The following is an 18,206-nucleotide window of genomic DNA, read 5'->3' as shown; positions in this document are numbered from 1 at the left end:
ATTTTACTATTGTAGGCTTAGAGCAGTGGGAAGCAAGGAGAGGTTCTAATATAAATGAAGGATAAAAAAAAAAGAAAGAATAAATAAAGCAAAAGTAAGGCTGAAGAAAAATAAAAGCATACAATTCAATTAGTATAGGGTCGGGGTTTAGGATTCGCTAGCTAAGGCTAAAAGACAAAGGGTGGGAGGCAGAGATACACAGAATTTAGGGATATTCTGTGGATATTGGATGAAAGTTGAGGAGGGTACGAAGGCAATCGAATAATAAGATCTAACTGTTATGGAATTGTTGAGTTAGTAATAGTAGAGTTCTAGAGATTATATAATATGCTACACCTAGTATGGAGTTAGTGGAAATACCAAATCGGATATCAAAGCTCATACCTAAACTTACTTCAAAAATTAAACACTGAGAAAGTCATAACCTAGTTTACATCATTACAGAATAGATGTAACTACTCGTTCCTCCAATTGTGATATAAGTGCATACTATTCAAGTATATCCCCCATACTCCTAAATAAGGCCCTAATTTATGTACCCATTACTAAAGATACGATTGAAATTATTCTATTAGCTTGAAGAACTATAATTGAATTTGAAGGTAGACTGTGGACGAGAAGCGACACCCCTGACAATTTTAATGTAGCCATGGGGTCGAGCGACTCGGCCCAGATAACCGACATTGTAGGAATCTACCTTTTGTATTGCCTAGCGAACGAGTTTCCAGATCTTCATGGTGGTCTATATAGGGACGACACTCTCTTTGTCATACTCACTTGAATGAACTCGTAAAAAAAAAAAGAAAAAAGAATATAGGAAATTCTTCCGCAACTTTAACCTGGACTTAACTTTCAAACTAGCTACTAAAATAGTTAATTTCTTAGACGTCCGTTAAATATAAAATCTGGATTATACAATCCCTACAGAAAACCAGATGAAATCACTAAATATGTTTGCAGATTTTTCAATCACCCTAACCCGTTAATTAATAACGTTAATTAATTAATTCTTTAGCTAAAGGTATTTCACGTAGAATTACTCAGCTTTTGGCGAATGAAGATATTTACAATTCGTACTCTCACTTTTACAATTCAACTCTTTCTAACGCAAGATATGAACAGGAAATAGTATATGAAAACAACAACAACAACAACAACAATAACAATAATAATAATAATAATAATAATAATAATAATAATAATAATAATAATAATAATAATAATAACAAGATGTCCCGATGCAGTACCAGGCAGTGACTCTCATGGCTTCTCATCTTAACCGACTGGAAGTGTTAGCATGTACATTGGTATGAAAGATGGGCTACAGCAAACATTCTGTTCGATACCACAGATTTGCTTGACAGTTGTTTGGCCTTAATCAGTTGAGCATGTCCTTCGGTCGCTGGCGATATACGCATCACTGATCACGAGCAGAAGTAGTGGGTGAGCATCATAGCATGTGTTGAGAGGAATTCTTTGGGGTTTGAATAATTCACTTCTGGAAACATGGGTGTTTCGTTCAACATCCTTAAACAACCCTTATTCGAGGACCATTTGAGCGGGATCGGCTACTCGACCTGAAGAAAATTCTAACTGGGCCCCACCTGCAAGGTCATGTGCTATTTATCTTGATATGAGATCACCATGTCATGCACATATGGCTGTGATGCATGTGCCTGGTGTACTGTTATCAGATGGGTAGTCATGATGGGTATAATGGACTTCGTATATTTTACCCCAGTATCACTTTGATGACATGCACTGCTCTCTCACTCAATAATAATAATTATTACAGTAGTAGTAGTAGTAATAATAATAATAATAATAATAATAATAATAATAATCGTGAAAAATCAACATAGACAACAGCGAACCATGACACAGCGTGCGGTTGTCATGATAACAAGCTGCTAATGCCACGTTGTCTGTTGATTGGCTAAAATTACCCAAATTTCCCAACTCAAATTCCAAATAACATCAGATTCTTTAATTTACGAGATAAAGTTGATCGTAATCAAAATTCAGAGTTGCATCGATACACCAAAACTGAAAGCAATCTGAGCAAAATTAAGTGGGGCTCATTTTGCGAATGAGAAACACTAGATCCTCGTACTTATACAGCAGATTTGCTGCATGAAGCTGTTTGAAATTTTTAAGTGAAAATCTACTAAATAATAAACTAGACCTTCGTCTTTCCTGTATACATAAGACTACCCGCACATTTGAATATTTTAAAGACATTAAATAACCTCTATAATAGCTCCTAACCTAGGGCCAATCTAATTTACTCCCTCTATTGCTGACCCAATAGTCGATCGAGCTACCTATTTGTTTCTGAGTCTTTTTAGTCACGTTTTCCTTTACCATTACCTTCTAACCACTTTTAATACACCTGCATGTTATGGTATGCTATATTGTAAGAAGTAATCATTCTGTGGGGTACCCGGTATCATGCAATAGCGATAGCAAAGATATCTAACCTAGAATTAGTAGCCTGCACACCCTAAGCGGTTCTTTCCGAATTCTACTAGGTAAGTAACCCTTACACCAAGATAGTTATTTGTGCTGTGCTTGTTAAATAATAGATAGAACACACTATCCAAACCTCTTATCCGTGACTATTGTCTGGAGTTGCTTTACCTGATTCAAACAAAGGTGATTATACTATCTAATTAAATAATTTCAACGCGACCTGCATAACATTCCATATTGTTAATCATTAGACTACTCCCGGCTTTCCGATCTGGTATTTCCACTAACTCCGTACTAGGTGTAGTTTATTATATAATCTCATTCTTCTTTAAACTCCTTAATGATAAGTAGTACTCTACTATTACTAACTCTACAACTCCATAAAAGTTAGATCTTATTATTCTATTGCCTTCGTACCCTCCCCAACTTTCAACTAATATCCACAGAATATCCCTAAATTCTGTGTATCTCTGCCTCCCACCCTTTGTCTTTTAGCCTTAGCTAGCGAATCCTAAACCCCGACCCTATACTAATTGAATTGTATGCTTTTATTTTTCTTCAGCCTTACTTTTGCTTTATTTATTCTTTCTTTTTTTTTTATCCTTCATTTATATTAGAACCTCTCCTTGCTTCCCACTGCTCTAAGCCTACAATAGTAAAATATCACCTACACCCCACTCCAGCCTACCTAAGAACCAGTCTAGCAGACTCCTATCTCACCCAGGTCACTGACCGTAGATATTATATTACACACTTTCAAGAACTATATTCTTAACTTCTCAACGGCCCACTTTGTTGGTCATTTTTCCATTTCATAGTCGGCCTTGACAGATTTCAGCCACATCCCTGCTGTATTCTTGGGATATTCTTTTGTTTGTAAAATACGTTTCATCTGATGATCACGGTTTTTTTGTAATGGAGTAATGTTCTCATTCTTCTATTAAAAAGATGCGTAAGAAACAGCAGTAATGAGCTGACAATTATCCATCATTTGATTATAATACACCAAGGGGATTTACGACTTGTCTCAGACACCCTTAGGTGCTAAATACTCACAGGTTTGGTTTTCTCTGTGTATATACCTGGAATATCCTATTTGATATTTACCAACCGTAGGCTGGAACCACAGGTTTATCCAACCCTACCTGGTGCATATATTTTCAAATACCTATCTGAATCCTTATTTTACTATATGTGTGTGTGTGTAGTGTATTTGTATACATATATATGTGCGTGTATATACTTATATACACCTACATATATATGTATATATATATAATCAGTCAGTTGTCCATAAGTAAAGAGGTTATGTGCAACCTATATTGCCTAGTGCAACAGTCGAAATGAGACCAATGACAACTTTCTGACTGGTCATAACAAAAATTATACTACTCAACTCTGTGCGTGTGTGTGTGTGTATCTGCACGCGCGCACGCAGTTACTGTCAAGAAATATTAACCGAAATGATACTGATTATATGAGTGTGGTCACAAACCAATTTCAGGGCCGACTTTACAATATTCTGAAATACAATGGAAACAAAACATGTAACTCAATTACGGTCATTGTAACTAATAATATAAGTTTTATTATTAAGTGATAAATCAAATGTTTTAGTAATCTTTGCACTGTGGAAAAGCTATTGATCTTGAAAATTTATTAAATTGTCACACAAAATCAATTTCTTTCTACCTTCACAGGCGAAGGTACTTGCTAAAATGCACACGAAATATCAATATTGCATGTATACAGATGAGTATATGTAGGTCTCTATAGTGTACATGGGAACAAGTGACAAGTTCAAAACAGTCCTCAATGCCGCAGGCCGGCAGTTATGAATGGTTATTGCACCTGGTACCTCAAATTAAGGCATTCGAATTTCACGTTCTCGATCACATATTCTTCCTATTCACCTTATAACCCATTTTTACATTTATTTAAATTCGGTTTTATTTTTATTTACTATATTCTATTTTCCTTTGAAGTTAATAGCTGGATATGTTTCAATTTATATTATTTCTACAGGCACGGTTCCGGGTTCAGTCTCACTGCGTGTGACCTTGGGCAAGTGTCTTCTACTAGAGCCTCGAGCCGCCCAAAGCCCTGTGGGTGAATTTGGGAGACAGAAATTGAAAGCCTGTCATGTGTGTGCGTGTGCGTGTGCGTGTGTGTGTGCGTGTGTTCCCCTACCACCACTTGACAACCGGTGTTGGTGTGTTTGTGTCACTGTAAGTTAGCGGTTTGACAAAAAAAAAAAAAACTGATAGAATAAATACTAAGCTTAAAAAAAAAAGCCTTAGGGTCGATTTGTTCGATTAAAAACCCATCATGGCGGTACCCCAGCATGGCCGCAGCCAATTGACTAAAACAAGTAAAATGTAAAAAGAAGTTATGCTTCTAGACGAGAAGAGACTTCCTTATCGTAAACCACCAAACTAACTCCTTTCTCTCAATGACATGCCCCTCCACACTCCTGCTCATATCTTTCCTGAAGATGTCGACTTGTCGCAATTTAAATGCAGTATTAACAGCATCGATCTGATTGCACTCGGAGCGCCTTCAAAGATCCAACCCTTTTCTCCGAATCCAGCAACAAAATAAATTATACATTGGAATTAGGAGGACATTACTCTGTTCATAAATTGTGTACATACAGGGAAACAACGTAGATATATAAAAAAATAAAAGAAGACGTAGAAATTGCTAGTGAATATAATTTTTTTGTCTACATTAACTTTCACATAATTTCTGCTTCCGTTGAATATTCTCACCTATATTTTATAAGTGTTTCAGGAAGAAAAAAATACCTAATAAACTTAGAGTGACATCCCTTCGTTTATAAATATATTATTCAACAAATGGTAGTTGCTTTAGTTGACATAATAAATATATACACGTAAACATACCAATAGCAATTAAGCGATATATTTATACAGGTATGTATACATACGTACATACATGCAATTGATATTAGTTTCTTTTTTCTTCTTTCTTTCTTCATTCAGGTTTGTGCTTTCTTTGGTTTTGTATTATATATGTATCATGTATTATAAATGTAATTATTAAATCATCTAAATTTTCAATAAATCATTAGATTTAGACATTTCAAACAAAAACATACTAACACAAATACATAAATGTTTGACTAGTTTAACTACATAAAGGTAGAAACAAAATTTAAAAAACAAAATCTAATATAAAAACTGACAGGAACACTTGAATCACAATTCAAACAGAATAAGAGCAAGATTTATCACCATTCTGATTTAGCAATCAACAAAAAAGATGGATTGAAAGACATTATGGCAAGCCATCAAAGAATAAAATTGTTTTTGTAGAAGTAAAAAAAAAGGAAAATTGAAGGAATATCCAGCTCTTAACTGAAGAATATTATGACGTCTACATTCCAGCATTTTTACTTATATTTAATGAGATTATACATGCATATATATTCATTCACATCTATATATGCATATATACACGCATACGTGTGCTACGGGAGGTTTTAGAAAATTAAGTGCCTCACGATAAATAGTAATTTCATCACAGGCTAGAATTTTCAAATATTTCCCCCCTTCAGTTATACAAATGTTTACTTTCTGTGCTTGTAAGATATAATATAAATAAATGATATAAATGGTAAAAAAAAAATCTTTCAATAATCTTTTGAATCGACCCCAGGTACTTGACTGGCACATTGTTTGATTTTTGTTTTTTTCCACACACCCCTGAATCTGGGAAGATGTAAAACAAAATTGACCTTGGTAGAAATTGAACTCGGAGAATGTAGCTAAAGACTGCAAACGATTTTGTTCACTGGTCAACTGTTTCTACCGATCTACCATTAATCCTGAACTGAAACTGGGATTGAAATGATCTCCACTTTTGGAGAGCTCACATTCATCATTTTCATAAATTATTTATTAGTAAAAACTTGCATCATTTAATTTCATTTTAAGAGACTGATGAAAACCACTGCAATGCATTGTAGTGAGTCACCACTATTTTACTTACATTTATAAAATAACACAAGACGTTTTTGTCTTTTCATTTTTTTTTTATAGTTTATTTCTAACTCACGAGGAAACAATGTACAAAATTTGATAATATATAACAGAAATGGAAAGGTTTGAAAGAAAGTTAATTATATTATATTACAGGATCAATATTTAAGTAGACTTTGGGCAATAGAGGTCAAGACAGCATAGAAACTGGTGAGTTGTGATAACCACGTATTTCCCAATGGGATAAATATTTACAGATTAAACTTCTTGACAAGACACACAGTTCAATTTTTATAACAGAACATTTGCAATACCAATTTACCATCGAATTAGCTCTGTGGTCGAGCGAAGTGCAAAAATTAGCAGCTTAATCTTGTTCAATCCTTACCAAATTGTCCTAATATAGCTCTAGATACACTTCCTAGGGCTGGGGGAGATGTAGATAGTTGCATCTAACTTGCCTTCATCATTGGACTCAGATCTGACCTGGGGATATTGATCTCATAATAGATGAAATATAAATTCGACCCCATTTGGGACAGTAGGACAGTGACACAAAATAATTATATACTCTGAGTCCATCAATATTAATAATGACAGATTAAGATGTTTCAATGCCCTTCTCTTAACAAAGTAAGCAAAATGAAAAAAATTCCAGTGAGGAAATGACAAGAATTTCTCTTTTGCCATTTGGAACACACCATTTAGTATATAAAATATCAATTTCTATCCGACTATTCAAACCACCTTGAATTATATATCAACAGAGATAAAGATATTACCTTATATCGATTATAAAAGGGGATTGTAGTGGTGTTGTCTTAACCCGAACATTAGCACAGTTTGGAAATGAAATTACTTTCAACTAGATTGAAATTGGATAGTATTAGCCGTTTTGGTTTGCCAATAGCTTACCTCTCTTGAACTTTGATACATGCTATGCACAATATATAAAATTATTACAATATATAGATTTGTGTTATTTGTTTTTAACCAACTGATAATATATTTATACAATATATCAAAGAGAGAGAGAGAGAGAAAGAGCACTAAAAGTGAAACATTTTAATACAACCAGTTTTGTATTTTTTTTTTAACTGGATGGGCATTCTGGTTTCAGTCATTTGACTGTAGCCATGCTGGAGTACTGCCTTTTAGTCAAAGAGATCAACCCCAGGACTTATTCGTTGTAAGCATGGTACTTATTCTACCAGTCTCCTTTGCCGAACTGCTAAGTTACAGGAACGTAAACACACCAACATCAGTTGTCAAGCGATGGTGAGGTTAACATGCACACACATATATACACGACGGGCTTCTTTTCAGTTTCTCTCTACCAAATCCACTCACAAGGCTTTGGTTGACCCAAGGCTGTAGCAGAAGAAGCCCAGGGTGTCACAGTGGGACTGAACCCAGAACCATGAAGTTGGGAAGCAAGCTTCTTACCACACAGCCACACTTGCGCCTATGATGATTTTCTTTTTCTATACATTGACGTGATGTCATGGAACATGGGGAAATGAGAAATGTGGAAGGTAGCTGCAGAGACAATAAAACAACAAAAATGAAAATGACATGCTTCAATCTCAGATTTTCAGGATTGAGAGAATTAGAGAAACACTGCACTGCAAACTTATCTTAACAAATGACATCAGAAGAAAAAAAATAAATAACAATAACAGGAATAATGTTGATGATGACAGAAATTAATGCAGGAGGAGTAACATATATGAATGCCATTCCTCATACTAAATACCCAATATTGTTAGGGTTTGAACACGGGAAACGAAGAATTAAGTACGCTTGGTACATTTTGTTTTTAACTTTATACACCCTGTAGTATTTGAAATTTTTGTCAGCTCAATTACATTCTGAAATTTTGCTTTCTCACAGCATATATGTAAGACAGCTTAATTATGAACTAAAACCCCTACATATGATCATAGAGCTAGACTGAGCTGGATTGCTGAGAGTTAAATGCTTTTAAAACCAACACAAAATATCTATGAAGGGATATGAACTCTTACTCCTTAAGTTGACATTATCAACTAAACATTATACAATACACCATATACACTTTTATTTTAATCCAGTGAATGCTAACTATGAATATTTATGGATATGCCATTGAAGTCATCGATCAGTATCTATACGAATACGAGAAGGATAGAGAAGAAAGTGATATAGATATTGCAAAGCATAAACAGTTGTAAGATTAAAAGGTCCTTGATTCAGTCCTAGATTTATCTCACATTTCTAATTGTATTTAGATATAACACTAACTTGAACCTAGTGAATCACTTTACTAAATTGTCAAAGCTATGTGGAATTTGAGAGAACATGTTACTGCTCAACTCTAGATCAGTCTTGACTGGGCAAGTGTATGATTAAAAAAAAAAGGGCCAGTTGTGTTCATTGTAGATCTAGGAACATGCTACCCAAAATATGTTCTTTCTGTGATTTGGCTGCTATTTCTAGCAGATAACATTCTCAGATCTTGTAGCTATGCATTCCTGGCAACTGGGTGAAGTGAGTTACATAATAAAGGAAAGAAATTTGATAATGTCATCCTAGACATACTAATTCTGAAAGTAAAAAAAAGATACAGATGGTAAGAGATGGAATATTTTTGATCATAGATCTACTCACCCACCAATGACAGGATACTAAAAGACAGCAGTAAGTTTAAAAGGAAAAAAATTAATGCACTAGTTGTCAAGGGATGAATAAAATTTATTTTTCTTTTCCATGTGCAAAATTAAGGTCAGTGTACAAAAAAAAACAGAAGAAAATCAGACTGAGGCACAGAGTTCTCCATATTATGGAGATTAAAATCATTGGTTATATACAAAAAAAAAAAAATTAGTTTAAAAGATAGTTTATTTACAATATGGTCTTAAAGGTATTATTTCAAGCAGTGCAGCATGCAAAAAATATGAAAATATCTTACAAGTATACACATTTCATATACATTTTATATCTCATACATATATCATATGATACACATATATGTATGTATATACATCATATGATATACATTACATATTACATTACATATTGCAAGACATATTACTGAATATCTCACTGACTACTTAATATTAAGTTCTGTTTAATATGTACATAGATTTCAAACAAGATGAATGAACTCCAGTATATTACTGATGGTTTTCATGACACTGGTCAAATTGCTCTAGCAGGATTTGAACTTAAAATGTAGAAGGATGAAATATAAAACTGTCAAATGTGTCACAATCATTTCTTTTTGCAGCCAGTAAATATTTCAATATTGACTGTTATGAAGATGGTGAAACAATATGCTGTACAGAATTTGGGTTTAGTCTATCTACAGTTAAAGAAGTCTAAGACCAATTGGATCTTAATAGGCATCAATAAAATAAGAAACATATTGGACCTTAAAGAGCTGAGTGTTCTTCTTCCCTTGAACAATTAGATTTTCAACTCAATCAAGAATCCAATGTAAGTGCAATGATTTTGCACTCCCCCAGTGAACTGAGATCAAATTAGATACTAATTTATTACATCACTAAATTTCCAAAGTTCTTGGAAAACAATGCACCTTACTTCATGATGCTGATGAAACAAAAGCTTTAGCTCAGTTAGTCACAATGTGAATGACTTACCAAAATCCTTATTTCTACAAAGAATTTTCTTTTAAATGAATAATCCGAGTTGAAGCATTTCCTTCAATATAACAATTACATAAAGTAAAACTAGGAAGCTACCATGTGGTTCTTAAAGTAAAACTGTTGGCTGCAAAATTTTTTCTTTTTTTTTTTTGTAAAAAAAACAATAAAGATTCTTTCATAAATTCACATGTGTGAAATATTTCTACAAAATCGCAGCAAATGATTTTACTTACTCTTAAACGAGAAAAGGGCAAAAAACAAAGGGATCAACAAAAACCAGAACAAGAAAAATATACAAAACGAAAATAATTTATCTCAGTGAATTAAAAACATTGCTGGTGGAAAACGTAGACAGTTAGGGGGGGTAACTACCTAGTCAGTAAGCTGCAATTACTTCCCTTTAGAAGGTTTCGATTACATCATAAACTGATAACAGTGAAGCTATACCCAGTGGTTAGCGACTCTAGGAATTAAGATTGGGAGTGAAAATGACTACAGCTGGGAATCAGAACTTCTGCAGCCTCAATTCCTCAACAGCTTAGCTTCACTCTATAGGGCTTACTAATTCTTCAAACTAATATAAATTGTGCTTGTGACCAGTAAATCTGACAGTTTTAACTTGCTAGTTGATGCCTTTAGCAATTCTTAAATCGTTTCTTGCTTCCACTGCAGTCACATAATAGAAGACAACATATAGCAACATAAACTAAGACTGGTGAGTCATTAAGTTGTCTGATTAGTATGAGTCATAGAGAACCAGTGTGGTCTGCTTTGCTTCTAACCATTCTTCACCAGTTTTCAAAGTGACCCTTAGCCAAAAGAAGTTATAGACCTAACCATTTACAGCAACCTATTTTATCTGTGTGTGTGTGTGTGTGTGTGTGCGCGTTTGTGTGTTTCTGTGTGTGTGTACACATGTAAATGCAGATATTAAATTTATATGAGGAAGCCTTCATAATAATAAACACAAAGTTCATAATTTAAAAATTTACAACTGCTGAACTGTAAAACATACACATACTAAAGACATAGTCCAGTTAAAAATTATGAAGATGAACTATAACCTTTATCCCCTGCCTTTTAGTAAGACATTATGAGGAAGTGGGAGTAGATTGTATCAACAAAAACCTACAAGAAATGGAATGATATTGTAGAAAAAGTCAATATGGCAGGAACTGAGAGAATATCACAGATTTTTTTTGTAGATTTGTCTTATCTCTTTTAAACATAGATGCTACAAATTATTTTTCTGTATGGAAGCAAAACAGAATAATCATTAAAAAAAAAAGTAAACATGAAAGAGCTTTGAATGACAGAAACATTAGAAAGTACAGAAAAAAAATTTAACATGTGCATGTGGAAATATAAGTGAATGTGTATCAGAAGTATTAAAATTCAACTTTTTTTTTTATCTCTTGCTTTATTTACACAGATTTGTAAGTTGGTAGATTATTGTACAGTAGGAGGGATGAGAGAAATCTGAAAAGGTGATTTGATATATATGGAAGACTCGAGAGAAATAATGATGAAGTGTGGCAGATTGAGATGAAATAAAGTCTTTCATGAGGAAAAAAATGTGAGTGAGTGTGTGTGTGTGTATATATATATATTTTAGAGTTCTTCTTCACAGGCAGCATCAAACATCTGGAAAATGTGAAAATCAAAAATATTGTTAAATACAGATTTTAACAAACAAGCAAGAATAACTCTCAAAGTTATACGTTAAATAAATATTATAGCAATTGGTTATTACCAGAATAAAGGAAGATGGCTAGCCAGGAAGATAGCATTCAGACATCCGTCACAGAACTTGTAAGCAATCTGCTTTATGTTTATAACAAAAACAATTAAATGTGAACTAGTTCAGTTAAGTTCCATGACAATAAGTACTATAGACTTAGTGATGTAAGAAGCAGCTGAATGCTTAGTTAATTTACACTATTGAACTCTATTCCTTTTGTGGATTAAGAGATTTAGAAGGCAATGGAGAAAGACAACTCACTTAAGAACTCTGCCTTAGAAAAGAATGGAGAGCGCAGACCTCCGCCAAGCAGCTCATTTCCACCCATACACACGCATGCTGAAAATCGCCCAATTTCCCAAACCAATACCAGCAAATACATAACCCACTTGGCAGGGGTAAAAAAAAATAACACAGTCACTTTCCCCACAACCAGTATAACCACTACAATACCACCATCATACAACAAACACTATCAACACTGCTATTACCACCATCACCTCAGCATCACACCGCTTCTGTCGCCATTATAACCACCTATTTTATCCTCCTCCCATACTTAACTTGACCATCGTCATCATCAGTACTGTATCTGCTTTCACCACAATCACCGTTAAAACTACGATCACCACAATCAGTTTCTTTACACAGTTGAAAATCCATTATCCGATACTCAAGGGACTGAGATTGTTGCATATTTTTGATTTTTCTAACTTCAGAGTGCTTTATTAAAAAAAACAAAAAAACTGCATCTACAAAACGGAATAGTTCGAGGATAGAAACCAGGTCTAAACACAATAACTTATAGACTTACTGTGAATGTAGTTCTATATAACTCTTTAATAATTGTTTTATACTTAAGACCATCAGAAATGTTATGATATCAGCCTCTACCCACATTGTCATGCTTTGATTAATAGGTTACAGCATAGATTAGATTATTTAGGTAAGTTTCGACTGAAGGTGACTCAGGCCATGTCTAGTTTAATAGCACCACCTAGAAGAGATACACAGTCAGCTTTGGGGAACCGTAGCCCATTCAAGCAGAGGGTTATATTGTTTTCAGAGACATATCTGGGTGGAGGTGGTTTATCTGGTATTTATTGGGGGGCAATGATCTGGGGATCGTCTGAATGCCGTGAAGTCACTTTCTTCCTTTATTTGTGTCTGGCACAATGTTGAAGAGAGCAGGGCTAATTGAGGTGAAATAGTTCTGTCATAGTGTTGTGATATGACACGGGGGGGGGGGGGCCTCGGACGAATTTTAAAGATGGGCAATGTTGATGGAATATTTTCTACATCATACAGATGATATAGAGCTCACAGCGGCGGTGGAGGGAGCAAAACCTGAGCTTTTTGAGTCGATCCCAATAGTCAAGGCTTGCCATGTCATCCTCTGCAGACCTCCGCCAAGCAGTTCATTTTAAGATAGATACGCGAATAAAATTACTAATAGAGAAACGATGAACATGTTTTGAAGGGAGATAATCAAAGAACGTAACATTGTAATACTTCATGTAAAGTAGATATAACAAATGAAAAATCCTTCAAGAATCCATAAAAATTCCCGGATCACTACCAAAATTTCATCATCTGTTCCTTGTGTCATTACCAACTTTTCCTACTAGTTTCATCAAATACTGTTTACAACTTTTTGAGTTATTTTGCACAGACAGACAGCGGACAAACCAGCGCCGATGGAAACATAACCCCTTCCTTGGCGGAGGTAATAAATGTCACTTTTGACAGAATAATTTGAATGCTAAAGAGTTACAGTCCTGTACCAAAGATATCTATAAATGTTACCAAATCCTGAAACACATGAAATCACAGTTCAAGTAACGATGATTTGAGGATCAAAACCTGAAACCAGAGACTCTTTTGTGCAAGAAACAAAAGTTTACCATCATTTTAGAAAAAACTTCTGGTCAAAAAACTGTTTGCAATGTGTGTTTATTTTTTGTGTTTTATGAAGTAAATATCTCCAGACATTTTCCACTTCATTTCAAAGCTGAATGGAGTTAGAATTTGGTTGATACTACTCATTAATGATTTGTTTATTACTTTTATATTTATTTAATTTGGAAAATGGCACCCAGAAATCCATATCTTGTAAATATATGTGAAAACAATATATTTACAATCTACCTTGGCAGCTGAAAGGACACGCTTCAGATTAAAAATATATTCACAATGTACAACAATCAATATAACATATATAGAGGATTTCCTCCAAATTCATGCAATAGTTATATTCTTATAACTTATATATAGAGGATTAACTCCATTTTGTCAATATCTCTAGTTTCTAACAGGATAGATATATTTATCTAAATCTAACACTCTCTGAACAATGTCCATTCAGTTACTGACGCTCCTTCGTCACATTCACCATCAGAGACGCAGATATTCATTGGAAACCTCTAACCAACAAAGCTATTTTTTATAGACTAAGATTTAAAAATTAAACACCCATGTGTCACATGAATGTATTCAAGCATGAGCAATGGTAGTGCATTTAAATATGCCTGCTCAAGATATAGAGTAACAGTCTAATGCCTAGCAGGCAGATGTAAATTACTTGATGTGCCTTGCAGCGGCAGTTTGCCAGTTAATGAATTGAATAGGTCTAACAAGCACAAACCATTACACCATTAAAATTTGTCAATTTAAAGGTATCATTATATCTACTGAAACTCAGCTGTGAAACAAGAGGAAATTAAACACTTTCACCATCAATAGCTTCTGAGAATACTCCAAAAACGAATTTTACAACCTCTTATCACAGTAAAGCCAAAAAGCTCTTCTATGCAGATCTTTCATACCAAGTGAGTCATAACGGAATGAACAAAATAATATAACAATTCTACAAATCCACCACCTGCTATTTATCCCTGAAAGAACGAAAGGTAAAGTTGACCACAGCAAGATTTGAACTTAGAGCTCAGTTAGCCAGAACAAATACTGCAAGGAATTCTATCCAAAGTTCTGTCAACTATGTTAATTTGATAGCATTTATGGCTATTAGGAAGGACCAGAATCACAGGAGTGATTACCTGATGCCTTCTTCAAGTAGGCATTTAGCTTAAGGAACTGAGACATGTCACATTCTAGCTATGGTTAATCAAACATGGCTGGTGAACTTCTATCACCAGCAACCTATAATCTGCCATATAGCACTAGTCTATAAATATATATTTCCTTATAACAGCAACAATACAAACCAAAACACTTAACTTGTCAATAACCCAAGCTATCAATATTATCAAATGGTATGATAAAACACTTGCCCCAAGTAAGTTTCTTGGCTCAATTGGCCGTACTTCATCAAGTAGCATAACTGGTGTGGCTGGTCGGTTTTCCTTGCCGTCACCCTCCATTACAGTATTAACAGGTTTTGGTGATGAAGAAGACCTAAAAATAAGGATGAGAAAAAAAAAAAATAAATAAATATCACAAAAGCAAAAATCTGCCCAAATCTATTGTGTAGTGACTCAAAGGAGAATACACGTGCACAAATTTCTTATCCTACCCTGAGGCCATGAGAGCATTTACACTCAATGCTGCAAACCAATGATACACTATGTATGCTTGCTACAAGGTGAGCACCACTTACAGAAAGAGAAAAAAAAAATCTTATCAACAGCTAGATGAATTTGTTTAAGAACAAATTACAATGATGGCCACAGGATACGAACTGTCAGGCATTCAGTCAAGAAGCTAACAAACATTTACCCAACCATGACTCAGGCATCACTTCCTTTTAAAACGTCTAAATTCAGATTTTAGTTTTATCATAGGTTTAAACAAGCCTGAAAAATATACAAGTAATCTATGTGAATGTCAACCAGACTCCTTTTCACAAAAATAACTAACTACCAGTAAAGAACATCTTATTTAGCAGCTCATTTAGATTGAACTAAGAAAACTTTTGTCCGAAGACTATAGTACAATGGTACAGCTTTGAATTAAATAATATTTAGGTCAGAAATATAACTTTAATAACCCATTTCACCCAACTTCTCTCATTCATTATGTTTGGCTCTGAAAAACAACTCAGATCTAAAGACCTCAGCTACGCCCCACTGAGCAAAGGAAAGGAATTATCATTATTCAAGAAACTTATAACCACTTTGCATTCAAACACCTCAATAACAATAATCTTTATATAACAGTCACTGATATAACTAAACAATGTAGCATCATGTTACTGCAATAGGTATACAGCTGTTCACCAAAGACAACTTTTCCATTCAGCAAATGCAACATTTACAAAAATGTGTAGGAATTAGACTTACACAAGATCCAACTTCCGTGGGAAACCTGGAGATGCTGACTTTGAGGAATTGTGAAATAACATCCTCTTTCGGTGAAGTATTGGAGTTGTGTATGCTTTTTGCTTATGATTCTGCCTGGAAAAGTAACAAACCAAATAAGAGATCAAAACACTGGGATTAGCAATATGAAATGGAGATTAACAAAGCTAAATCCAGGAGTCTGAATTATCGCACACAAGAAATAACAAATGTAAAACGTAGACGTTAGCAAGGAATAGAAACATTGGTTTCAGAGACCAGCAACAGGGAACACAGATCTAGCAATGTAGAGTATAGGATTTATCAAAGTGGTGAGTGGGAAATAGCAATATAGAACATGAAATAGGAATTAACAGCACATAGCTTAAACAAGAGTTTAAACACACAAAAAACAAGAGCTTAAAAACATGAAATACAAAGATTAACAACATTGAAACAAGAAGAGCAACATGAATCATGAAACAAAAACATAATTAGTAACATAAAAATACATTGTAATACACTTACAACTGATAGCCAATGTGAACTAACTACAGTATAGTTAAAGATACTTATGGATATCTATAGAGCAAAGTATATGAAGATATCAACAGCTCAACCTTATAGCTATGTCTGATAAGTGTCAGATAATGATATCACTATAAGACACTTGATTCTACATATATGAGATGTCACACACTTCTCTGTACCTGTAAAATCCAATGTGGTAAAATATATTTGACCCAACTGCAACTATATGGTAAGGTACAACACTGCAACTGTAGAATAGATACGACACTGTAAAATTTCAACTGTATAATTAGGTAAAGCACCACAACTATATAGTTAGGTATAATACTACAATTACAAACGATAACACAGCAACTAAATAGGTGAAATACAACAACTAATATTAGGTATAACACTGTTACATACAACACTAAGTTTATGGCTACTGCTAGCCATTGATTCACTTGTCTGTTGAATTTAATGCAATACGTTCTTCTGTCAAGTTCATGTCATTAAGAAGTTTACTCACATGGTTCAGATGGATTTCATTGAGGCAAATTTTCTATGCCCAGATGCCCTTTCGGCTACCAACCCTCACCTGTTTCCAGGTAAAGAAATATTTTCCCACAGTCAGACATGTTTTTCATGGAAGACTGGAAACAAATAACATTGCTTCTATGATGATGATTCTCATTTACAATCATAATACGAGGTAAAGACAAGTGTACTCTCAAACACAGACACACACACACATATATTCTTTAGTTTCAATCATCTGACTGCGATCATGCTGGAGCACCATCTTGAAGGGGCTTTAATTGGACAAATCAACCCCGTTATTCTATCTGTTTCTTTTGCCGAAATGCTAAGTTACGGGTATGTAAACACACCAACACCGTTTGTGAGTGATGGGGGAGGGGGAAAACAGACACACACAAATACCAAATATACAAATATATAAACGAATTTCTTTCAGTTTCTGTCTACTCAATCTACTCACAAGGTTTTGGCTGACCCAAATCTATAGTAGAAGACACTTGCCTAAGGTGCCACACAGGCGGCGAGCTGGCAGAAACATTAGCAAGCCGGGCGAAATGCTTAGCAGTATTTCATCTGCCGCTACGTTCCGAGTTCAAATTCCGCCGAGGTCGACTTTGCCTTTCATCCTTTCAGGGTCGATTAAATAAGTACCAGTTACGCACTGGGGTCGATGTAATCGACTTAATCCGTTTGTCTGTCTCCTCTGTGTGTAGCCCCTTGTGGGTAGTAAAGAAATAACACAGTGGGACTAAACTTGGGATTATGTGAGTGGGAAGCAAGCTTCTTATCACACAGCCATGCCTGCACATACGTATATTATATATATATATATATCATCATCATCGTTTAACGTCCGCTTTCCATGCTAGCATGGGTTGGACGATTTGACTGAGGACTGGTGCAACCGGATGGCTACACCAGGCTCCAATCTAATTTGGCAGAGTTTCTACAGCTGGATGCCCTTCCTAACGCCAACCACTCAGAGAGTGTAGAGGGT

At 34.7% G+C, this 18,206-nt stretch overlaps 1 protein-coding gene across 6 annotated transcripts in view; it reads right to left on the bottom strand.

Annotated features, from left to right (window-relative positions):
* Window positions 1-9,188: 9,188 nt before the first annotated feature.
* Window positions 9,189-18,206, bottom strand: part of LOC106875680 (membrane-associated tyrosine- and threonine-specific cdc2-inhibitory kinase) — a 37,495-nt gene continuing 28,477 nt past the window's right edge. For 5 of the 6 annotated variants that reach the window (XM_014923925.2, XM_014923924.2, XM_014923923.2 and 2 more), the window contains 3 exons: window positions 16,163-16,276; window positions 15,155-15,278; window positions 9,189-11,767 (listed from right to left, as the gene is read on the bottom strand). In XM_014923925.2, coding sequence (XP_014779411.1) covers window positions 11,735-11,767; window positions 15,155-15,278; window positions 16,163-16,276 — 271 coding nt within the window. In that variant the 3' untranslated portion in view covers window positions 9,189-11,734. Of the gene's footprint in view, window positions 11,768-15,154; window positions 15,279-16,162; window positions 16,277-17,198; window positions 17,323-18,206 lie in introns of those variants that run through there. The other variant, XR_008264435.1, reaches the window with a different exon arrangement.

Source organism: Octopus bimaculoides, chromosome 6 (assembly GCF_001194135.2).
Source record: "Octopus bimaculoides isolate UCB-OBI-ISO-001 chromosome 6, ASM119413v2, whole genome shotgun sequence".
Classification (NCBI taxonomy): Eukaryota; Metazoa; Mollusca; class Cephalopoda; order Octopoda; family Octopodidae; genus Octopus; species Octopus bimaculoides.
The sequence above is the reverse complement of the archived record's forward strand: the minus strand, read 5'-3'. Positions and strand labels throughout refer to the sequence as shown.